A 25,148-nucleotide genomic window follows, 5' to 3' on the forward strand; every position below is an offset into this window, starting at 1 on the left:
TTATAATTATCTCCATTTTATAGATGAGGAAATGGAGGTCCAGGGAGGTTAAATAGCTCACCTGGGATCACACAGCTAGTAGGTGGTGACGTCAGAATTTGAATCCAAGCAGTTTGACTCCAAAACCCACATCCTTAACCACAATCTCCTTCTCTTTCCAGGATCACCACCCGCCCTCACCCCCCCCACCCCCCGTCCCCCCCCCATCCCCCCCTCCGCCCGCCTTCAGTACTGCTTTGGTGGGGATTGTGTACATTACGGCAGAATACAGGGAAAGTAGAACAAGCCTTCCTTTGCTAAGAGGTGTGGTGGGAAGATTAGTGCTTTGGAGTCAGCCAGACTTGGGTTTGAATCCCAGCTATCGCACTAGGACTTTCACTATTCAACAAGTATTTCCTTTTTTTTTTTTTTTTTTTAAACAGGTTTTTGTTCTATGTTTATTTATTTATTTTATTTATGGCTGTGTTGGGTCTTCGTTTCTGTGCGAGGGCTTTCTCTAGTTGTGGCAAGCGGGGGCCACTCTTCATCGCGGTGCGCAGGCCTCTCACTATCGCGGCCTCTCTTGTTGTGGAGCACAGGCTCCAGACGCGCAGGCTCAGTAGTTGTGGCTCACGGGCCCAGTTGCTCCGCGGCATGTGGGATCTTCCCAGACCAAGGCTCGAACCCGTGTCCCCTGCATTGGCAGGCAGATTCTAAACCACTGCACCACCAGGGAAGCCCAGTATTTCCTTTTTTATTTACTGTGTGCCAGTGATAGCACTGGGTATACAGTGGTGAAAAATATCACCTCTGCTTTCATGGAGTTTATGGGAATGCAGATATTAAACAAATAAATACTTAACTACAAGTTATATGTCCTCGGGAGGCAAAGAACAGGTTGTTACGAGAGAGTATAACCAAGGCTCCCCTCTAAATGAAGGCCAGAGGCAGCCTTGGAATCTCTGAGAGACTTTCTACTTTCATTTCATTTTCCTTCCTTTCTTGATTTATTAAGGAAACAGGTCTTAGGTGCCTACTGTATATACAGCACTTTCTCGAGTGCTTTGGAGAATACCAAAGAAATAGAAGATAGTGCAAGTTGGAGAGACAAAATAGAACTGTACTTTGAACAACTAGAGAATTAAAACAAGTGGGTGTCCTCAGATTATCCGTGAGGCTCTCTATGTGCCTCAGTTATTTTATCCATAACATGGGGTTATTTGTCTTGCCCAATCACATGTTTTTGTGGAGACCAAGTGAGATCATGAAGTGACGAGGTGCCACACAGCTCCAAGCACAGAAGGACTAGAGGGTTAGGGAAGGATTAGCGTGGCGTGGGACTGCGAATCAGGCAGTGCTCTCAGGAAGACATGGACTGTGTCAGGTCTTACAGGGGACAGGTGTGGATCAGGAGAGAGGAGACTGAAGGCCAGAGCAGTGTGGGAGGGGATTAAAGAGGAAGAATTAGCCAGGTATATGAAGGACAGCCAGGAGCCCCACCTGCTGGGGTAGAGGATCCTCATCTCTTGCCTGGTCCATTGTAGTAGACTCCTTAGTGGTCACTCTACTCCAGTCTTGCAGACCCAGCTCCACCTTCCTGCCCCCCATCCCCCATTCATCCTCATAGCCATGTGTAAAGATCTGGGTGAGAGGTTTTCTAGGAAGAGAGAGTAAACCTTAGGATGGGAAAGAACTTTGCACATTCGAGAAACTGAAGGAATGCCAGATTGGTCAGCAGGGATGCTAAAGAGAGTCGGGGAAGGCAGAAGAAAGGTGAGCAGGGCTCGGGTTATGGAACCTTATCAGCCTTGATAAGGAGTTTGGGGAGTGACCCGATCTGCTTTATAGTGTTAAGAGTTCACTGTGTCTGCCATGTGGAGAGCCCTGGAATCTGGCTTCCCTCTGGGCACCATGTTGGCCTGAGTGAGACCGGGCTCCTCAGTCAACTCTGCCCAGCAGAGTGATCATGGCCTCTGCTCTTTCAGGTTTGACTGGTGTTCACCCCTCCTTCCTACACCCTCCTCAGGCCAGAAAGGGCAGTGCCTCTGCTAGGCTGGCCCCAGTGTTTGGCGTGCCTGTCCATGGTCTGAGCCTATAATTTGGTGGGTTGGCTGGTTACAAAAATAAAAAGTGTGACCTATAACTAAAGCTGAGTGGATTCAGTAAAGAGGGAGCTTTTAATTTGCAGGGGTCCTGGGCTGTATTTAACTGGAGGAGAAATGTGTCTCCTCCCTAAGCGCTGCTCCATTTTCTCCCTTGAGTACCTGCTCTGCAGTGAGTTAGGGTTTTTGGGCCTGGGAGTGAGCTTTAGGGAGATATTTCGAAGGGAAGTTAGGGTCCAACAACAGGTTTGATGGTGCTTCCTGGGAGGTTGGCATTATTCAGTCTTGCCTCTCATATAACCCGCTTGGAAGGAAGTAGAGTTTTTAAATGTTTGATTGAGTGATCACTCATTTATTCATTCAACACAAATGTATTGAGTGTTTACTCTGTGTTTTAGACATTAGGGATCCCACAGTGAACAAAAGAGACAAAGGGACTTGCCCCACAGAGTTCACGTTTTTGTTGGGGACAACAATAAACACATATACAGGTCTGTCATAGAATGTTGAGTAGGGATAAGTGCCATGAAGAAAAAGAAGGTAAAGGGGTGGAGAGTAAGAGGGGCACTATTTTAATGAAGTGGCAGTTTGAGGGGTTGAAGTACAGGAGAAAAGTGAAATAGTGAAGACAACTTTCTGTGGACTCTGGACCCCAGCTCCCGAGAGTCCCTCAGGACAGGGGCTCTCTGAGCAGGGCAGGGTTAGGTCCGTGCTCATCGGGGGGGCCTGGCTGGTTCCTAGCCCAGGTGGGCCCAGTCAGAGCCTGTGGTTGCCTCTTCCCGGCTCCACTTGTCAGAACTGTCTGCAGGGCTGGACAGGGTGCTGATTAACTGTAAATAGATACTTGTCTTTCCAGGGCTCCTCAAGCCTGATCCTCTCAAGATTTCCTGAAGTCACCGTGTGTTCTTGGCTAGAGGAGTACTAAAAATCTGGCCTGGGAAGCTGCAAGGAGTGCAGGGGTTCCTTCTGCCTGTGACTGCTGCTCACCAGGCCTTTTTCAGGGGCTTTGGGGCTCAATGGATTTGGATTTGAATCCCGCCTCTGCCATTTATTAGTTCTGTGACCTTGGGCCAGTGCTGTAACTTTCTCAAGCCTCTGTTTTCTTTATCTGTATAATCAGGATAAGAATACTTGACTTCTAGGGATTTGGTGAGGATTAAATAACATATATAAAGGATCCAGGGCAGTGTCTGGCATAGTGGGTGCTCAATAAATTTTAAGTTGAAATATTCTAAGACCACTAACCTCTTAAAGTCAGGGGTCTGGTATTAAGGAGTCCAGCGAAAATATTCAAGAAATATGGATTATTATTGATGGGTAAGAGACTGGTTCTGTGTACCTCAAAGTTGTAAAATCACTAAATTGCACACCACATATTAGTCACCTTGCTTTCCTACTCCATGTTGGCCTTGTCATGACCTCTGCATGGGCCTTAGGATCTCCAGGAACTAACGTAGCCCTTGGCCTATCCTTTAGCACATTTTGTCTCTAGTACAGCCATGGAAGGATCGGCCTTTAAGAGTCTTCTGGACTGGGGAACTTACCAAGGCCAGAATAGGCAACGTAAGGCTACTGAGGTCCAGACCTCTGCTCCTGGGACTGTATTGAACTCTGGGGTGGTGGTGGCCACTGTTATGTGGGTTCATTTGCAGATTGAAGGGATCACAGACTCCCTTCCCCTCAAAACCAGCCTCAGAATGAGGCCCAGACAATGTTCTAGAATTGATGGATGAAAGATAGCTAAGTGGGAAAGAGCATCTTAGTTTGAACCTTCTGTGTCCAGAGTATGCTTGGGCCCCTTACTTTGGACAGACTTCTTGTTAATGGTTGTGGTTATTTTGTTTTTACTTGCCGCTCAGCAGAATCAGCCTCACACAAACACTCATTATCCTCAGGCCCTTGGCAGTCAGGGCACTTGGTGAGTCCCTTGTAAAGTGCTCACGTCTACAGATTATTTTCTGATGCATCTGGCATGATTTCCAGATTGATAGTGCAATAGCAACTATCAATTGCTCCCTTTGGGCTTGGCTAATTACTGCTGGCATCGTATGTAAGGAATTAAGAATCTCTTATGCTTTTACGGGGCAGCAGGGCCTGGTGAGCTCCCAAAGCGTTTATCTGTCATTTCCCCAGAATACCCTTGTTAAAAGTTGTGAGCAAAACCTCAGGAATTGAAGGGTAACCAGCCAGACAGTATTGGGTGGCATTTGGCTTCTCAGTTGATTCCCTCTAAGAATTGTAAAGAAACCATCTAGTACTTGTAGCCTACAGATGCCTGTAGGGAAATGTCAAATGGTGTCATAATGTTGTAAAAGCACTACTAGCTGCTTCTAACTGTCTTGGAGGTGAGAGAGCAAAGAGGTTATTCCAGCCTTATCCTATGGCGAGGTGAAAATTTACTCAGGACTCTGGAGGGCCTCTGGAGGCTGCGAACTGAGAATGGCGCAGGTGTCATCTTCCTCGCCTGGAGACAAGGAAGGGAGAGGAATGCAATACCAGCCCTCAGAGACTCCCGAGTGCAGCATGGTGTTCATTCGCTCAGCAAGCACTTATTGAGCACTTAGGATTGTGTTAAGTGCCAGAGAAATAAAGATGACTGAGACAGTGTCTGCCCCTAGGAGTTCAGTCTGGAGGGGAAGACAAACACATTAAACGTCTAATTGCAGTCTTCAGCTTGGGAAGCACAATGGTGTAGACATGCAGGAGCATCTGGGGAGCACAGGGAAGGGCTTGGGGAATACTGCCTGTAGGAGGAAATCTCTGCTGCCTAAAGGGATAATTAGGAGTTGGAGAAAAGTGTGGAAGAGAAAGCAGGTAGAGTGGCGGCATCAGGGTGAGACAGAGTGATGTATTCAGAGAATCCTCCCGCAGCTGCTCGGGGCTCTTGGAGTGTAAGGTGTAAGGCAGACAGTGGTGGCGGGGTGGGGGTGGCTAGAGTAGTAAGGAGGGCTTTGAATGCCATGCGGATGGACCATACATCATGCTTTTTGTTGGAGAGTGGCATGGTCAGATTTTGAGGTGTGAGTGGGTCAGTGTGGCAGCCATGGGAGGGGAATCAGAATTGGAGGTGGGCAGCCGAGTGGGAGGCCTTGTAGTGTGGTGATGATGCTGGGAGCCTGAACCAGAGCTGGTTTGCATGGTGGAGATGATAGGACAGACTCAATAAATAGTTTAAAAGATTAAATTTGGGGACTCAATGATGGATTAGATTTGACATTGGAAAGGTAGAGATAAGGGAAAAGGGAGGAATTCAGGATGACACCCAGATTTCTAGCTTGAGATAGAAATGCATATTTGAGAGTCATTGGTGTCTACGGGTCAAATAAAATTTGGGGCCAAAACATTCTCATGCCTCTCTCTATATTCCCACAGACAGCACAGCCCTTCAGGGACTGGGAGGGACAACTCCTGAGACTTATGCAAGGTCACAAGGGGAGAAACAGTTGTTGAGAAGAGTAGTTAGCTGAGGGGACCGAAAACAGAGATTTGTGGTAGATCAAACCTCAGGTTTGCAGACGGCAAGTTTAACCTGCAGAAGTTGGGAGACAACGGGGAGGTGAGGGAGTTGAGATAAGGCGGAACACGAAAAACAACTTTCTTGCAAAATCTCATCCCAAAGGTTAGAGGAATTGTCCCAGATCACTCAGCAGAGCACCTTAGTTAGTCAGTGCCTCAATTCTGTCTCCCCAGATTCTGGTCCCAGCTTTCCTGTGAATCCTCTGGGTGGCTGTTGGTGTTTGCAGTCTTACCTTTCGGAGGGGCGTGTGTGCAACTGCTCTAACCTAGAGAATTAATAAGCGTATAAATATATTTAACCTATACTCTTCAGCTACATGTATATACTCTCTCTTTTATGCATTTTAAAGTACTGTGAAATTATATTTTACGTATGTGCTTAGAAGCTGTCTTTGAGTCACCTGCAACTCCTTGGAGTAGCTCCTCCCAGTTACCATTTATAGAACCCTTCTCCTGGGCCAGGCACCGTGCAAACTCCTTTTCATTCTTTCGCCCCTTCACTTAATTCTTATAGGAGGTAGAGATTATGATTCACATTTTATAGATAAAGAAACTGAGATTCAGAGAAGGCTAGTAACTTTCCCACTGTCTCATGAAAAGTACCAGGATTCAAATCTAGGTCCTCTCTGTTCCAAAGCCCATGCTGTTATTTATAGCTCTCTGAATGTTTAAAATGCCGTTCAGGTATGAGGGAATTGTCACCTTGTGGTGTCCAAGAGGGGAGTTCCCTTGTGTTTTTGCTCTGCACGGTGTCCCTCTTACTCTGAGACAGAAGCCTTGAACTTCAGGTGTTCGGCACACATACCTCGTTCAGCTAGTTTCACCCAGTCTTGCTGGACAGGGAGGCACCATTTAATGATCAACCAAAGCCAGTCAGACAAATACAGGTGGACCTTCCCAAGTTAGAAATGGAGATTTGATTTCTTTGTAAGGAGATGGCAGGGTAGGGTGGAAAAAGCCATGCCCTGGCAAAAGTTCTATTGGAGGCCACATATCTGGGTTTGAATCTGGGTTCTGCCACTTTCTGTATGACTTTGAGCCAGTTGGTCTCAGATTCTTAATTCTCTCACCAGTTAAACAGGCATAATACCACTTACCTCCACTGGTTATCAAGAACAGTAAGTGAGATTTTGTGAGAAAAGTGCCTGGCATATAAGAGACGCTCAGTAATGTTTTCCTCCCCATCTGTGGCCCTGAGTGAATATGGTACCTAGGACACCAGACATTGAGAGAAGCAGACAAGATTTAGGGTCTCTCTGGGGTGGGAACTCTCAGAAGGCTACTTCCAAAGAGGTGTTTTTCTAGCTGGACAATCAAATGAGATGTAAAAAAGCTGGGGCATTCAAAGATGGGGTAGGGTGTGGGCAGTCATAACCTCTGTGTCGAGCTCTGGCCTTAAAGTCATGAGGAGGGACAATGTTGGGAGGGTAGCTTGTGGATCAAGAGCAGACTGGGGTCTTTACGATTCCTCCCCAAAGAGGAGAGGAGCACTGAGGCACTGAGATGGACCTCCCTTTGAGAGCAATTGAAAAAGCAAGGAGAGACGAAGGACTTGTAGTGCCTCTCCCCAGCTGACATGACTGGTGACAGATGTGAGCCCATGCCGGGGCATAAAGCAGGAGTCATGCCCCTCCCACATGTAGTCTGGATGTAGGAAGGGATTCATTAAGTTTTATGTTTTGATAATAAGCTCCTGGGTTTATGAGACTCCTAGAAAGCCCAAGCCGGGCCCCCAGCTGGTACACTGGGTGAGATGGAGTGCTGCCCCCAGCCGGCCTCTGCCATCCACACAGGCAGCTCACAGCACCTATTAAGCTTTTTCAGTGTGTCAGACATCCTTCTCTAGGAACAGGTGTGGTCAAGGAAAGTCTATGCCCTCACAAAGCTTACAGTCTAGTTCAGGAAATAATACAGAATGTGAGTAGTAATATGAGCGTGCAGTAATTTTTTTTGTGAAATCTTATAATTAAAAGATCTAGCATAGTGCTTGGCCCAGGGTAGACGTTTATAAGCCATAGTTTTCCCTTTTTTGGTAAATATACAAGAGTTATCGCAAGGCAAAGTAGGACTTCCAGTTGGCACAGTGTATGATGCCTAGAAGACGCTAGTATTGAAGGAATGATTGAATATAATTGTGGATGGGAAGCAAGGGCAGGAAGCTCCACAGAAGTTCAGGGGAAGGAGTGTGCAGAGGTATGGGTTGTTTGGAGGGGGCTTCATGAGGAGCATTGATCGTATTGATCCTGAAGGATGCATGCAGTTTGAAAAGGTTCAGAGAAGGGCTAAAACAATTGGTTGTCTCAGAAGAGGCATTGTATGGGAATACAAACTCAGGGTCAGACCTGGATTCAAATCTCAGCTCTATTGCATACTGGCTGTGTGACCCTGGGTAAGTTCCACGGCCTGCCTTTCGAAGCCTTTGTTTCCTCACCTGTAAAATAGGAATGATGTTAGTCCCAACTTCATAGGATTCTTGTGAGAATTAAATGAGATAATCGTATAAAGTTCTTCCTTTTTTTTTTAATATTTATTTATTTTGGGGCTGCATCAGGTCTTAGTTGTGGCATGTCGGATCTTTTGTTGCGGCGCGTGGGCTCTTGATGGCAGTGCAAGGGCTTCTCTCTAGCTGTGGCACGCAGCCTCATTAGTTGTGACGTGAGGGCTCGCTAGTTGTGACACGAGGACTCAGTAGCCCTGCAGCATGTGGGATCTCAGTTCCCTGACCAAGGATCGAACTAGCGTCCCCTGCATTGCAAGACGGATTCTTAACCACTGGACCACCAGGGATGTCCCTCATATAGAGTTCTTATCAAAGTTTTGCCAATAAATGTTAGCTTTTGTCATTATTTTATCATTTTAATAGTAGTATCATTATTATCCTACTCATGCCCACCTACTTACCTTAGTTCCCTAGACCTTGTGTCATCTGGCTGTTCCCTGCCTGCTGTAATTTCCTCATATATACTTTTATTCCATTATTGTAAATCAGGGACTCCCAGACTTTTTATGGTGTTTTGTGTGTCTGTGTACTTGAAATTGCTATGTCCTTGCCTAGCATATCACCATCTTCCCCTGCTTCATTGCTTTTCCTGCCTTCCTCCGGCTTGATGTTTTAAGACTAAATCCTATAGCATTTCTTCCAGGAAGCCTTACTCGACTCTTCTGTCTATTAGATTTTGCGTCCTTGGGATCCTACAGTGCCATGTGCACCTGTTTCACAGCTGTGCTGTATGCACTCATCCGTGGTTTGCTTGTCTACCTTGCCCTCTGGATATAAACTTCCTGAATGTAAGGATCCTGTCCTATTTATTTTTATATCCCCAGCTCCTAGCTTAATGATTGACATATTGTTATTTTCCAGCTAATTGTTGAATAAGAAATCCAAACCCCATCCCCCCAAAAAAACCATAGCTAGCTTTATGTGTAACATTTACTACCTACTTCTGACTTAAATGTTTTACATATATTAACTTTAATTATCATAGCAACCCTATGAAGTAAGTATCATTTCTACCTCCATTTTATAGATGAGGAAACTGAGGCTCATAGAGATTAAGTAAGTCTCCCAAGGCCACACTAGTAAGTGGTAGAGCCAAGATTCATACCAGGGCAGTGTGGCTCCTCATTCTGTGCTTTAAGCACCCTGTGAGATTTGTGATAGGATATTTATTGAACACCCAAGAAAAGGTGAAGAGACATTAGCTGTAAATTACAACTCCATGAACATATTTTAAAGGCGTTAGTAAATGTGTGGAGACACTATTAGGGGGCGAGTGTAGACCTTACCGGTCTCACTTATGAAAGATTTGCTAGAGAAGGTGGGATTGGATGTTGTGAATTGGATATGGGGCATGGCTGGCAATTGTGAAGGAGATGATCTCTGAGGATAATGTAGAGTAGAAATCTTAGGGGCAGGAAATAGAGGAGTATATGTATGGGGAAATTCAATTTGCCCAAAATTTATTGAGCACCTACTACAGTGATAAACAAGCTGGTGATGATGGTCCCTGTGCTCAGGAGCTTGTGGTCTAGCGGGCTTTAAGAAGATGAGTCTGGTTAGAAGATGAGTCAGGGGAGTGTCTTAGATTTATAGCGTGAACTGAAGGACAGAGTTGAAACTCAGAATGAGAAGTGGGAGTTTGCTGAGGGAGAAGCAGCATTAAGGAAAGTGATTTGGGCTGTAGCACATAAGGCAGATTATAGGAGAGGGACCAGAAATAGCAAGGACAATTGTAAGAATTTGGATAATCCCCTCCAGAAATAACCAGGGACTGAACCAGGGACTTGGTGATGGGAGAGGTAGTAGCAGGATCAATCAGTTATTTATTAAGCACCTGCACATGATTCAAAGAAGGATAAGGCATGACCCCTACCCTCCAGGAGTTCATGTTCTAGTTGTAAATAAAGGAAATACACACATGAAAAGACACTATATGACTTCATTCAATTTGTGTTAAGATCCATGGTATCAGTGACCAGCTATTTTTTTCCTCTTTGCTTCACTCATCTGGATTTCATTTCCAAGGTCACCTCATGATCCAGAATAGCTGCTGAAGTTCCAGCCATTACCTCTGCATTGCAACCAGCTGGAAGGAGGAAGGAGAAAAGGGTATACTCCCTCCCTTTAATGATACTTCTCAGAAGTTGTGCACACTACTTCTACTTGCGTCCCACATGGTCACATAGCCACACCTGAATGCTACAGAAGATGAGAAATATATTAATTCTTTTAATTTTTTAAATTTATTTTTTAAGTTCAAGTATAGTTGATTTACAATGTTGTGTTAATTTCTGCTGTACAGCAAAGTGACTCACTTATACACATATATACATTCTTTTTTATATTATTTTCCATTATGGTTTATCCCAGGATATTGAATATAGTTCCCTGTGCTATACAGTAGGACCTTGTTGTTTATAGAAATATATTAATTCTGGGTTGCTAAGTGCTCAGCTGAACATTGGAGGTTCATTAATAAGAAAGGTGAGAAGAGGTTGGGGATAACAAGCAGGTCTCTGCCATATCATTCTTCGCATATGATTATGCTTTGGAGCTCAGAAGAGGGACTGAGCTGTTTTGGGTAGTCACAGAGTTGGATTTTGAGTCAGGTAGTAATAGGTAGGGATTCAGAAGATTGGGGAAACGTCAGTTACAAGCAAATCCTATGGCAAGAGTGGCTGTTCCAAGAGAGAGTCCAGGAGAGAATGAGCTGGTCAGAGATGCTGGGGCCAACCCAGGGAGAATCTTACCTGTGAAGCTCTTTCTTATTTAAGATTCTAAGAACAGTAGGCCAAGGAGTTTAGGTTTTCTTGTGTAAATGGTAAGGAGTCAGAGAAGATTTCTGAACTGAAAAGAATCATGATTTATCTTATGTGCTAGGAAGTTTAGAAATTTCATCCACATGCAGTTTGGAAGTAGGGATGCCAGCTAGAAGGTTATCCCAGAAGGTCAGGAGTGAACAACAAGGGCCTATCCGATGGTGGCAGGGGGAATGGAAGGGAAGGGAAGGTATGGATGAGAGACCCTGGGAAGGACACGCCCTGGGTCCTAGTGGTAATGGGCTGTGGTCTGAGGAGAGAGAAGAAGATGCCTTTTGTAGGATGTTACCCCAGAAATGTTGTGTCCTCTGTGAGGTAGCGCTGCCTATTAGGGCTCCCCTGGCGGGAGGGCAGAATGTCATGAAGAGAAGGGTCGACTTTGGTTGGCTACCGGGATAATGTGAGGCTCTGCCCCAAGACTCCTTAGCTTTGGAAAGCCAGCTGCCCCCAGCAGAATAGTTTCCATTCTGCGTAACTGGGGACTGTGTGGGTCTGGCTAACCGCGAGGAGGGGCTGAGGAGCCAGCAGATAGATCAAGTTGCTGTGGCAGTGACTTTTCAAGCTGGGGCTTGGGGCCCCTAGCTAACAAAAGTTCTTCTATCTGAGGCTGTGTGCTTCTTGATTGAGTAGGCCAGAAAGGTGTCCTTAGGGCCAGGTTACCTGCCAAGGTTACCTGATGTCAGGTGTGAGGCCGACAGTGTGGCAGAGGGTAGAGCTGGGGGGCTTTGCTGGCACTGGGGACATGGCCAACTTCCTGTGCCTGCTCAGGATCCGACGCAGCAGTGTTCCAGGGTGAAGAAGAGGCCTCGGGGGGTATAGTTGTATTTGGATAAAGCCACCTCTTTGATTGATGCTGGCCTTCTAGGACCTCTCCTTTACCCGACTTCCCTGGTGTGAGTTGCAGAGCTCAGCCTGAGACATCTGGCGAATCCATCTCTTTTTCCTCCAGGCTGCTCAGGGACTTGGCCCGTAACTGCTCAACAAGTCATTTCTGGTTATAGAGTCATCAGTGACCACAGAAGCACGTTCTCCAGACAGGGCTCTGAAAGCTGGTTTTTCCCTGGCAGCTTGTCCCCAAAGTGATAGCTTCAAGTAAACAAAACCAGAAAGCCAGACCTAAGCCATTACAGACACTTAAGTCAAGGAGCACCCACTTTTCTGATGTCTTTTGTCATAAGGTACCCTAGCAATTTTCCCATAAGTCTAGTATGGTAGCTTAGGCCTTGAGGAAACCGTGCGTGTGGCTAGAGCTGTGTCACACCCATGAGCCCCTGTGCATGGGTCTGCAGATGGCGGGAGGTGAGGAGGGAGGGGGAGCTGCACCATTGAGGCTGTGGGGTTTGGTAGCACCAGGGCAGGAAGCCTCGAGTCCAGGGAGGTGACTGCTGCTGTCCACCCCTTCCTATTCTTGAAGTGTCCATCCCACTCCGTCACGGGCAGGGCTACCTCTTCCTCCAGCCAAGTGTCATGAACTGTTCTTGTGATTTCCTTTCTGCTGCAGGATACAGTTCTTCTCCCAGAGCCTTTCCCAGTTGGCTCAGGCTCATTCCAGACTCTGTCTCAAGTTATCTTCTCCAAACCTGAGCTCTGAAAAGAAGGATGGGAGGGAGGCAGGTGAGGAGAGCCGTCCTGAGCTTCGTCTCCCAGGTTGGCAGCAAAGCCAGGCTTGGGCTCGGTCTGTGGGAGCTGCAGTGAGACCTGGCCACCGACCTGGTCTGCTTCCTCCCCTGCACTACTCCCGCCAGTCACGGGGCTGGGGGAAGGTGTGGGTGTTTGCAGGGACTGCTGTGTTTCCCATGTCTGGACCTTCTTAATTTTAGTTCTTGGACCTTTGATCAAACTCTCTGATTTTTTTGGTTTCCTTTTGCCAGGATTGTACTTCTGGGGGGCAATTAGGAGGAGCTGTGCTGAAACAACGAGATAAACAAACAGTGACGCAGAGGCGGCAGCAGCGTAAGCAACAGGCTGGGCCTGCCGTCTGGGCCGGCTGGGTGGAGGAGGACTCCCGCCCTGCACACTGGCCAGCTGGCTTGTGTTAAAGCGCTGGCTGAAAATAACTCTCATTGTCTGGGAGCTGCTACTGCGCAGGGCTGGCAGGTCTGGCTGTGGCCGCCAAGGGGGCCGAGGCAGCAGGGGCTGGTACCTCCCACCTCCTTGGGCTCTTGCCCTTTGGGAGCAGTGCCCAGCTGGCCACAGCTGCGTCTACTGCCCACCAGGAGAGACACGTGGAGAGTAGGCCGGGCCACTCCAAACACTCTGTCCTTTTGGTGGCTGGACGTGGCCCTTTGTGCCCAGTGTTGCCTGTTTCGCCATTGACTTGGGGGCAAGAGATGTGAGGGGATCCTGGCAGGAACACAGGGCGGGAACGCAGGGCTCCAGCTGCTCCTACAGCAGTCTCCTGGACTCCCAAAGCTGGGACCTCACCGCATTCTCCTCTGCCATCTGTATAATGGGCTGATCTGTGGATGCCCGAGAGGCTTTGCTGGCCGCTGTGACCCGGAGCTGGGGCTCAGCAGCATGTAGTGCCCGGGACAGTGCCTCATTTCATCTCTGGGGAAGTTCTGGACTCAGCTTCCCAGGGCTCCCCACCCCCATGGGCTGAGCCTGGCGGCTGGGGCTACCACACTGGGGAGAAGTGGCCAGCCGTAGGGGACTTTGTGGGGAGGTGGTTCTGAGAGGGAAAACATCAAGAAAACCACCAACTCACATTCTGTATTTGCTCAAAATAGACAGCCCTTGCCTGCCTTCCCTCAAGCCTCCAGAATCCCCCTCACAGGAAAGTTTCAGACACCTCTCTCCCTCTCCTCAGAGGAGCTATGCCATTTTTGTCTCTATTCCTGAGATTTATCATGATTGACCGGGACCAATAGAAGCAGCTGGGAATTTTGGGTGGTTCTTGTTTCTGTTTGTTGGGTTTTCCCCAGGCCTGGCCCAAGGAGACTGACAGAGGCAGGGGTGAGTCCCAGCACAGGAGCAACAGCTTTGAAGGAAACTCCAACCCTACTGGCATTTCCCTTCCCCTGCAGTGGGAAGGAAACGAGGAGGGGCCAACTGACCAGGGGTGCAGAGCAGGAAAGGGAAAGGAACCTCTGCGACCAGAGCCACCTCCCTCCTCCTCTGCTTCTCTGGGGCCAACAGGGGTCCGGTGGGGAGTAAGGAAGCCTTGCTGGGGGGACTGGGCCCTTTTGCTCCCACAGAGCCCAGGAGGGGGTTGGTCCCTGAGCAGGGCACTCTGCCTGGCCTCAAACTGGCAGTAAACCGGAGCGGCCTTGCCGGAGAAGCATCAGATCCACCCCTTTCTGCTTCTTCCTGTTGTAGGTTTTTATTATTAGACTTCTGGCTGGTTCCCTCTGATTTAGGAATCAGTCCCAGAGTTGCTTTCAGTCTGAGTTCCTCTTCCCCTTCTCTTCCCATCTCCCTGGGGTCTCCCCTTCCCTCCCCAAGGATGGTGGTATTTCATTGCCTCCTAGGCTTAGAGGAAACCAGAGAGGGATCAAAGGAGGGGTAAGGGATTGCTCTGTCCCCAGCGTGTGGAGAAGCAGTGCTGAAGGAGGAGGGACAGAGGCAGAGATAGAGGGACAAGCCAGGAGCAAGAGGGCAGGTCCTTGGGATGTCAGAACATTACTCAAGGTTTCTAGGAAGAGCGGGGAGGGAACTGTGTGTTCCAGACACATACGGACCCAAAGTATTTATCATTTAATCCTCATAAAACCCTGTGAAGTCGTGAGATTGTCTCCATCTTATGGACGAGCTCACTGAGGTTCTGTGACTCTGAAGAGCCCAAAGTTGATCTTGGGCTCTCTGATTCCTCCTTCAGTGCCCCCTGCTCCGAGACAGCTGAACCACCTTTCTGTTCAGCAAGGATCTCAGAGAGGAGTTAGCAAGAACTCAGCCCAGCTTCTGCCTCAAGAGAGCCTGAGGTCTCTGCGGAACCACGGCAGGAAAATGTCAAGGAAACAAACCTCTGACCGAGACCAGAAGGAACCGTGTCAGATTTGCTCCCTGGCTGTCCCCGGAACTCAGGAAGCTGCCCTTCCTCAGGGCGTTGAGCCCTGCTGGCCTCACGCACGTTTTCTGGTGGAGGCAGAAGCCCTGATGCCCTGGTCTGGCAGGTGGAGAACTGCCAGGCCCTGGTCCTGCCCCCTAGCCAGTGGCTCCCACCCCCCAGTCAGTGATGGACTTCTTGTGAGTGTTGGAGGCTGGGAATTCCCCCACCCACCTCCTTCCCCATCACACTTCGGCCCCAAAGGAGCAGAGAAGACCACCATCACTATCCAGAAAGTGCCACCGAGAACTCTGGACTGGAGGATGTGGGCCTGTGGTCGGAGCTGATTCATGCTTCTGCCACCCATTTCCATACACTGGTGTCCCTCTCTCCTGGGCATCTAAAGTTTGGCCAGGTCCCTGAGGTTCCTCCTCCATGCTCTTAGGCTAGGGTTCCCAAAGGTGGTGACTCTGCTTCGTCTTTGAAGCCATGGGGGGACGTTTTCTCACCAGTTCACCTGGTGGGGAAGTGTGAGGCCACAGCAGCTGACAGTGGGTGGCTGAGGGAGGAAGTTGGTGTAGACGGGATGTGATGTCTGCCACAGTAGCGACAAGCTCCCGCCCCCGGCCCAGTCGCGTTCTTCCAAGGGAGACAGACAACTGTTTTCTATCTTCACGGCACAGACTTGGGAGAAAGGAGCAGATGACAGTGAAGTCATCTCAGGACGCACACAGAGCCAGAACCAGGCCTGGTCTCACTTGGGCTCAGCTGGCAGCAGCCTGGCCCTGGTTAGGTGGGAGAACTTGCTCTGGGCCACCTTTGATCTTTGGGTCCCTGTTCTGTTGTGGCCTCCTGCTCCTGTCCTGTTACCCACAGAGACATGCTGAGATTGGCCCTTAGCAAAGTAATTCCAGAGAGAACATCTGGGGTTGTATTTGCCCGTCCGGCCATCCCTGCTACATCGGCAGTCGGGAGGATTCGGTTAGCCCCTCTTGCCTGCGGAAGCTCAGGCAGGTTAACAGGGCAGCAGAAACCATGGGGAGAGGTGTGAAGTGGTGGTCTCTTCCCCTTCTTTTCTTCTCTTAACCTCTTCTGTATTCCTAAGTTCTTCCACTTCTAAACACTGAGCAGAGATGCCAACGCTACTTCCTTTTTTGAACCATAGTGACCCTGTTTCCAGCAAGGAGCTGGGCCCAGAGCTCAGAACCGGGACATCTTAACCATAGGTTTACCATCAACTTACTCTCCACTCAGTGCCTGTCACAGGGTTAGACATTATTGGGGGTTGGAGATCGTATGAATAGACACAGTCCTTTAGGAGCTAGATGAGCATACAACTGGCTTAATAGTATGTATGTAAATAAATGCATAATAAATAGATACATGTAACAGAAATAAATGATGTTTAAGGATTTTCTTTTAGTTTCTTAGAAAATGGAGGCCCCACTCCCAGGATACTCCTGCTGCTTTTGGAATAATGCAGGGCCTGTGTGACTCCTTGGGATCCCGGGCACGCATGATTCATGTTCCCAGGGATGAGGATGTCAAGGAGTGGGCAGAGGTAAACCAAGTGGTCACGCTTCGTTTACCCGGGAGTTAAGAGCTGAACTTGGAGCAGTAGGTAAAGGAGAAAAAGATGCGAGGAAGACCTTCCAGGTGGCCTGAGTGTGCTGGGGGAAGAGGCCGGATTTGTGGGCAGTCACGTGGGTCATCAGACAGCTCTGATACTTCAGGTAGGAGATCATATCTGATTCAGGAGTTGGGGGTGGGGTGCAGGTGAGTGATCTGCCTTTGGAGGCAAGGGCTGTGACCTGCCACCAAGGCAGCCGCCAGACTGGTTAGAGGAGGGCCTTGGCTGGACGGAGGTAAAAAGGGGAAGGTAGGGCTGCTGGTCTGGGTGGAGCTCGCCCATGGATGCCTTGGCTTTTACTCACTTACACTTGTATTCATTTGTTCACTCAGCAAACAGTAGTGAACAAAATAAAATGACTCCTGGTCTGTCCTGTACTCTAGGTTAGAGTGTCTCAACGAGGGGTTGGGACACTTTACTGTGTCTTAAGTAATTGGGAGCTGTGTCATAAGTAATTGATGCTAATAATTAAAGTCCTGAAATTTTGTAAATTATTTCCTTAAAAATTTGAGCAGTTACCTTTATGTTAATGTTCTACTCATTCACTTGTATCCTGATATGAGGGAAAGGGGTAGACTTGTGGCATCTGCACAGGCTGTGGATGGCTCAGGACTCACTCGTGGGCATACGTGGTGCAGGAAGCCCGCTCAGCTCTCAGACCGTGGGGGAAAATCGATTGAAGGTTGTCAGTTTAGACTGGTAGCTTTCAAACTTTTTTGCCCGGTCCCGTGTTAAGAAACACATCTTACAGTGTGATGTGTGTGTGTGTGTGTGTGTGTGTGTGTGTGTGTATGTGTATACATAACATATAAAAAGAAACAAAACTTCATGAAACTTATTTTATTTATCTATTTTTGGCTGTGTTGGGTCTTTGTTGCTGCCCGTGGGGCTTTTCTCTGGTTGCGGTGAGCGGGGGCTACTCTTTGTTGCAGTGCACGGGCTTCTCATTGTGGTGGCTTCTCTTGGAGCATGCATGGGCTTCTAGGCGCGCGAGCTTCAGTAGTTGCAGCACTCGGGCTCAGTAGTTGCAGTACGCAGGCCCTAGAGCACACAGGCTTCAGTAGTTGTGGCTCGCAGGCTCAGTAGTTGTGGCTCGCAGGCTCTAGAGCACAGGCTCAGTAGTTGTGGTGCATGGGCTTAGTTGCTCCGCGGCATGTGGGATCTTCCTGGACCAGGGATCGAACCTGCGTCCCCTCCACTGGCAGGTGGATTCTTAACCACTGTGCCACCAGGGAAGTCCATGAAACATTATTTATACTTCCTACTTGCAATGAATTCTGATATCTTCAATTCTATTCTATTTTAATCTGTTCATTTTCTTTTTTAAAATATTATTTTTATTGGAGTATAGTTGATTTACAATGTCATGTTAGTTTCAGGTGTACAGCAAAGTGAATCAGTTATAAATACACATATATCCACTCTTTTTTTTTTTTAAATTCTTTTCCCATATAGGCCATTACAGAGTATTGAGTAGAGTTCCCTGTGCTATACAGCCAGTTCTTACTAGTTATCTATTTTATGTATAGTAGTGTGTATATGTCAGTCCCAATCTCCCAGTTTATCCCTCCCCCCCACCCCCTGATAACCAATCTGTTCATTTTCATTTAAAATAAAGTTACTCTTGACTGACTAAATTGATTCCACGACCTGTGGTTTGGAAAACATTGCTCAACCAAGCTGAAGCAAATATGAAGGGGAAGCAGGAGGATGGTCATGCCTCTCTGAGCCTTCCTTATCAGCCACAGAGTGTCAGGGTGAAGCCTGAGGGACCAGGCCTGAGGGAAGCCTGTCAGCCTGTTGACTCAGGTTCTCTCCTCAGAGCTCCATGAACCTGCCTCCTGACAAAGCCCGGCTCCTGCGGCAGTATGACAACGAGAAGAAGTGGGATCTGATCTGTGACCAGGTACGGGGCTTGTGGTGGGTCCGGAAGTGGGGGTGTGTCTTGAGCTGGACGAGGCAGCAGGACCGTGGGCATTGACTGCAGCTCTGGGGTTCCTTGAGGAACCCTGGGCGTAGCCTCAGTCCATGCTTACTTCCTGTTCCAAAACGCCTCTCCTAACAGAGACAGGGCTGGTAGGCCAATAGCTGCCACAAAGCATTGTCTTGATTTCTTCCCAGTGAGCAGCAGCCTCGAGGAGGTTTGTGTAGGTCTGAGGTATAGGGTCTGCTGTGGAGGAGTTTGGTGTTTTTCCCAGCAGAGCTTGTTTCTGCCTTTCCCCAGGGTGAGGGCTGTCCCTGGCTGGGAAATCCAAAGCACCATTTTTCTCTCACTCTGCTCCAGACCTGGCAAATAGCAGGATTTTCCCCATTATTTACAGGCCTCTAGGAATGAGAAGCCCCAGTCCTCTAGTCTCCTGTTCCCAAATCTCAGAACATGAGGATTGGAAGCTCTCCCTACATGCAAGTGTTTAGAGCCAGAAGAGAAAATAGAGATTATCACTTAGCTCAGAATCAAGAACTAATGCCCGCGGCCTTGCTCTTTCCCCTGCACACATTTGAAGATCACAAGTCATGAGTTTCTGAACTCAGACAGGCCTGTCTGCACTGCTGGAGAGTTGGCTTTTAGTTCCTTACCTCTTGGGAGGTATGGAAGCACCTGGCACAGAGTGGAGGCAGTCTGTTTACCCAGCACTTTCTGATGGAGTTTTGTCATAAACATAATTTTTTTCAAGCCCTGAACAAAATCACAGTAGCTAACATTTACTGAGTACTTATTATGGACCAAGCACTTTATATACACACACACACACACACACACACACACACACACACACACATATATGTAGAAATATTTAATCCTCACAAAAATCCTCTGAGGAAGGCACTGTTACATTATATAGAAGCAGAACCTGAGGCTCAGTAACTTGCCTTTCACTGGTAGGTGATGGAGCCAGGGCTCAGGCCGCCAACTCCATCTCTGCTAACTATTCCTCTGCTTCCCAAGTCATGCTGCTTGACCTAAGGTAGAATCATGCTTCAGAGAACCTAGTCCAGGTCGCTCCTTCTCCAGGGAAGGCCCATTTCCTTGAGTTCTGCATTAAGAGGAGTTGGTGAGCACGGTGAGCAGCTACCTGGGGTTTGGAGAACAGTAGCCCTTTGGTGCTGAGTTTCTTTAATTGATAATCTCTCAGTCTTTTCTAGGTCACATAATGTCAGCTCTTTCTCAAACCTTTCCTTTTTTTCTTTCATTTGTTTTTAGGTTCTGTTTCCTAACATTATATCATTCTCCTGGACCCTCTCCGGCCCCTAACTCTTCAGATATCTCCGTTGTGGAGGCCCTTACAGGACCAGAATGCTTAAGAGTTTTCCCTTGGGTCAGATGAGGGGGGTTGGGCCACAATGGGGAGCCTGTGCCCGGTGTGGAAGGGGATGGAGCAGTGATCTTGCTGAAAGCAGCCTGCAGCATTTGGGGTTGCTTGGATTGTTGGGGCCTGGGACCTGGGCAAGGAGCAGAAAGTGTGTTTGCACTCCTGAGCTGTGTTAACACAGCAAAACCAGTCCAGTCCCAAGTCTGGACTCAGGGCTGAGAAAGTTGGCTTCTACAAGGCCTAGCTCCCCTCCCCTTCACCTTCCTAACCCCTGTCCATTAGCTGGCTAGGAAGTACACAACATTTCCCAATCATGTCTTTATTTTGGGTGCTGTTTAGAGCTACGTAATCCCCGCATCTTCTTAGCAAGCAGCAGGCTCTTAAAATAATTTTTAATGTAGAAAAATATTTTAGGCTCAGGGAGTACTAACTGAAAGAGGAGAAGATGGCAACAGATGAGAAGTAGCTGAGGATAAGTCAAGAAGGGGAACCTATGGTTTGGGTGATGTTAAGGGCCAGGTGATAACTTTAGGCGTCCCCTCACATCAAACACTGTGAGTGCCCTACTTCCTCAACAACCCCCTCAGAACCTTGGGTGTCTGTGTACACACACGTGTTTCCCTTACAGGAACGATTCCAGGTGAAGAATCCTCCCCACACTTACATCCAGAAACTCCAGAGCTTCTTGGACCCCAGCGTAACTCGGAAGGTGAAGTGCGAGGCAGGGAGGCCCCGTTTTGCTGCCCTTTACAGTCCTGTGGGGTTTAGGGGCAGACCGTTTGACTTGGGTTGGGACTGCTTCTGAGCAATGGGAGTTGGGTTTCTGTGTTCTGAGGCCATGGCCCTGGAGTGGCTGGCTAGTAACAGAGGGCAGGACTCTAACTGCCCTCTTGTACGCCTTCCCTTTCCTTTCCTACCCCTTTTGCTTGTATTGTAAAGTTGGCTTGGGGACCTCCATCAGTGACAGAAAATTCCATGTTTACAGAAGTTCAGGAGAAGAGTGCAGGAGTCAACCAAAGTACTGAGAGAGCTGGAGATCTCACTTCGTACCAACCACATTGGGTGAGTCAGATTTGACCATCAGAGCCTTTTCACCTGGCCTCTTAGGACCTGGTGTCCACTGAGGATAGTTTGCCTGTTTCATCTCCCTGCCATGGGGCAGATTTGCCTCTTGAATGGCTTTTATTTCCCCAGAGAGCTTCAGACTGTTCCTTTTCTGGCTCTTCTCCCCCTCAGCTCTGCCAGCTGCTGACTGGATGCTGCTGGCAAGCTTGGGGCCTCTCCTGGGGTCCTCAGCCTGTGGCTTTGAGTGGAAGACATTCCCACAGCAGCTGAGACTGGAGTCTGCCTGTGGCCTGGGGCTGGGCCAGGGGAGGCCCAGAGAAGGCTGGGGATGGGGGAGTGTGCTGCATTGGGTAGCCGAGACCTAGTTCATGGACTGTTTGGTGCCCGGAAGATTATTTGCTTGATTATAAGACAATTTTAGTTCATGAGCAGAAGCAGCTTCCTGAAGTACCAGGGAAGATCTAAGGCAGTGGGGGCCAGGAGCTGAACATCTTCCGTATTCACTGACCAGGGTACTGCCAACCCATTGACTGGGCCCCTAGAAACTACATGAGTCTTTTTTGCCAGAGAAGTGGGGAACCGGGACCTGCTGAACAGACAGAGGGCTAATGCGTGAGATACAGTGAAAGACGGCTGTGGTCTCAGTTTTATAAAACTGTAACCAGCCAGAGTAAATATAGTGAAAGTGAGAGAGAGAGAGAGAGAGAGAGAGAGAGAGAGTGTGTGTGTGTGTGTGTGTGTGTGTGTGTACACAAAGGACAGTGAGGGACACCTGATGGAGAACTGCAGGCAGGGCTACAGGCCTGACCGAGGGGCCTGGCATGAACATTGAGAGCTTACACAAGTGAGAAGTCGAGCCTGGGGTCGGGGTGGAGGTTTCTGGGCAGGTTCCAGCCCCAGGGTCCTGGGCTTCCTGAGAGCAAGGGTAGAAAGAGCAAAATGACATCATACACCTTCCCCTCCTGTCCCCTCCCAGGGCTGAGGCTGCCTGGGGTTCTTATGGAGGCTACCTGTATGCAGCCAGCTGCCTCAGCAACAGTTGTAGGGGAAATGGCACAGGAAAGAACAGGAAAGGGACAGTTCCTGGCCTCAGTAGCTGTGCTTGATGGCCAGAGTTGGCTTTCACACCTCATCTGTGAACCAGACATTGAGAACTGACCTGCTTGGAAATGTGTAACTAAGGCTTCACCTTTATTTGGTGAAGCTCCTCAGAAGGAAAGGAAGAACTGCAGAAGCCTCATCAGCTACCCCACGTGAGAGAGCAAGAGTGACACAGATGGCAGCTCCAGACACCGTCTACCACCCTGCATTGCTCCACAGGGCCTTTACCCCTCCCCGCTCCCTTCTCTCTCAGGCCCTCCTGCCTTCCTTATTAAGTCCTGCTACGTGAGGATGGGGGTCTGCTTTTCTCAGGAGAGGGCCACAGAGCAGTGCGGGGCAGTCCCCTCTGCCTGCCCCTTCTACCTGGTACCATCCGCCCTGGCCGTTGGCCAGGAGCTGGGGCCAGAGCAGCATGGTTCCCAGGCCCGGGCCTCTTGGCAGTTGGCACACAAGCTAGAGGTCTGGACCTGGTCCTTGGTTCCCAGGAGCAGCTTAGTGTCTGGCATTTTAGGAGCTCCTGTCATCCGGACTGTGGCTTCTCTGGGAGAGTTATGTGGGAGGGCCCGGATCCGTCCCGGATTCTGGGGCAGGAAGAGTTTGTCAGGCTGTCAGGCTGGGGTGTGGGTGCTTCAGGGCAGTAGGAGCCCAGGGCAAGGTAGGGAGAGGAGGGTCTTGCTTCGGCAGCAGCCCGATCAGCCCCAGGCCTGCAGAGATGGGAGCTCGGGCCTGGAGTGGGCGGGCTGGGAAGTAGGATTCCAGAGCCTCTCCTGCTCCTCCTCTCCCTGGTTTGTATTGGTTTTGCGGCCTTGCCTAAGTGCCCTTTAACCTCTCCTCAAAGTGTCAAGATCCCGAAAATAGCAGTGTAGACTCAGACAGGAAATGAGAAGGGGGTGGGGAGCTGGAGCGCAGACAGACAGGAAACGGGAGGCCTGTCGGCCCCCAGAGAGGAAGCTAACTTCAGGCAGCTCCGGTGTCAGTCAGCCTCAGCCAGAGCCTGCTTGCTGCCAGATCTGAGCCGGGCCTGGTGCTCTGGCCCGGCCTCTCTGTAGCCCGGGGTGTGGCCATCAAACATGGCGCTGGTGTTCCAGCTGTGGGGGGAGAAGCGGCCTTGCAGGGCTGTTTGGCGCAGCTGGCCTAGAAGGACACCTGGACGCTCAGAGGGAACAGAGCACAGGAGAGTCAGGGTTCATCCTGAGAGTTTTATGTCTCTCTGGGTCCTGTATATCTATAGGACGAGAATGAGCCTGTCCTGTAACAGTCCTGGGACTCGCTCCTGACTTTCCTTCCAGGGATGTCTGAGTTCAAAAGGCCTGAAGGCAGAAGGGTGAAAATGCCCCGGTCCACTGTCTTTAGGGTGCCTAGTTGTCTTCCCTTCTGCCTCCCTGGTTCACCCTGTTAGTGGCCAGAGCCATTCTGGGGTTACTTGAGTTCCTGACTGTCCCCGCATCCTTTTCCTATTCTGCCAGACTCACCCTGACAAAACACTGAAGTCCCACGTATCCCTCTGCTCACTACTTCCCAAAATACCTTTCCTTGAACTTGGTGGAGAGCCTTTTGGCCCAATATGCCTCTGTTCCAGACTCTCTTTGACCCTCCCTGCCTGTCTTTTAACTGAGACTTCTGTCAAGTCGGGGACCTGCTGGCTTCTGTCAGAAACAGCTCTGCACAAGGGCTACAGTAAATGCTCTGTCTAACCCTCAATTCCTCCCAGGAACGTGGCATCAGGGCGGTGCGCCCAGCCACGTGCTGGACACCAGAGACCTAGAAAATGATTGAGTGGGGCCCTGGCCCTTGAGGAGGGGGCTCCTGAAAGCTGGTTTGGCTAACATGGTGTTGGAAGGCCTGTACCTTTCCTCATCCCTGGCTCTCCCGCCTAGGGACGGTCCAGGCCGGTGACGTGACCATGGCTGGGTCTGCCACAGGCTTTGATCTTCAGAATTCTCCCAGCCTGGTGCTGAGTTCCAGAGGATCCAGGAGGGGGTGTCGTTTTGTCAGAGGCACCTTTTCCTCCTCCCCCTCAATCCACTTTAGCAGACCCCTCCACTATGTTTCCTTTATCTGTAGGTGGGTGCGGGAGTTTCTGAATGATGAAAACAAAGGCCTGGACGTGCTGGTGGATTACCTGTCATTTGCCCAATGTTCCGTCATGTGAGTACCACCTGGGACTAGGGTTGGGGAACGGTGAGGAAGGACATGGTCCCATTCTGCTTTGACGAGGAAGGGTGAGCTTGCAGTAGTGAAGATGGGAATGGGAACCCCAGGCAGGAGGGGAGGACCCAGGCAGCAGCGTGGGAGTGGACAGGCGGCCAAGGGGCTGTCTGAGATCAGTGAAGAATGCCAGGTGACTGGAGTAGAAGGTGCATTTTGGGGAGCAGGAGGAGAGATGTGGAACGGGAGCTCAGAATCCGAGCCCAAAGGATCCAGACTCCATGCTGGGAGCCGTCCAAGGAAATGTCCTGGCTTCTGGGAGAGATGCCCTGTGGGATTCGTTTGCTTTGGGAGAGCTAAGTCTTCAGGAAGCAACTTTGGGTCTCCAGTTGTGAGAGGGTTACTCCAGGTCACCCCAGGAGCAGTGAGCATGACCTTTGACGCAGACTGAAAGTGAAGCATTCAGTAACCTTTTTCAAGCAGGTGGGGGGTTTGGAGGCAGCTGGAAGTGAATTAGCGCAGAGGAGAAGGCAGTGTGGGGTAGTGGAAGGAACGAGGGCTTTCAAGTTAAGACAAAGCCCAAAGCTGGGTGTGGGTCTCTTCTGTCCTTTACTGTCTGCGTGACCTCAGGCAGGTTTGCTGAGGGCCTCTTATGTAAGAGGAGATCCATACTCCAGGGTTGCCATAAGGATTAGATGATAATGTGTGTAAAGCAGTTGTAGTATTTGGAACATAGTCTATACTGTGGTAGCTGCTTTTTATTTGTTAATTGTTATTATTTAAGGTGTTGTTCCCTCCATAATTACCTGAATATATGGAAAGAGGGATTATATTGATCGTTCATGGCATGGCCAACACATTCAGACTTAGACCCAAGGCTTTCGTCAGCCCTCGGGTGACTGATCATCCCGGTTTGCCCGTGACTTTCCCGAGTGTTAGCGCTGAAAGTCCCGCATCCTGGGGAACTCCTCAGTTCCGGGACTCAGCCCCAG

At 49.4% G+C, this 25,148-nt stretch overlaps 1 protein-coding gene across 3 annotated transcripts in view; it reads left to right on the plus strand.

Moving 5' to 3' along the window:
* FMNL3 (formin like 3) overlaps nucleotides 1-25,148 on the plus strand; it is a 55,366-nt gene that overhangs the window by 15,448 nt on the left and 14,770 nt on the right. For all 3 annotated transcript variants that reach the window (XM_007179312.3, XM_007179316.3, XM_028165865.2), the window contains exons 2-5: nucleotides 18,354-18,437; nucleotides 20,471-20,551; nucleotides 20,828-20,904; nucleotides 24,073-24,156. In XM_007179312.3, coding sequence (XP_007179374.2) covers nucleotides 18,354-18,437; nucleotides 20,471-20,551; nucleotides 20,828-20,904; nucleotides 24,073-24,156 — 326 coding nt within the window. The remainder of the gene's footprint in view (nucleotides 1-18,353; nucleotides 18,438-20,470; nucleotides 20,552-20,827; nucleotides 20,905-24,072; nucleotides 24,157-25,148) is intronic.

Source organism: Balaenoptera acutorostrata, chromosome 11 (assembly GCF_949987535.1).
Source record: "Balaenoptera acutorostrata chromosome 11, mBalAcu1.1, whole genome shotgun sequence".
Lineage (NCBI taxonomy): Eukaryota > Metazoa > Chordata > Mammalia > Artiodactyla > Balaenopteridae > Balaenoptera > Balaenoptera acutorostrata.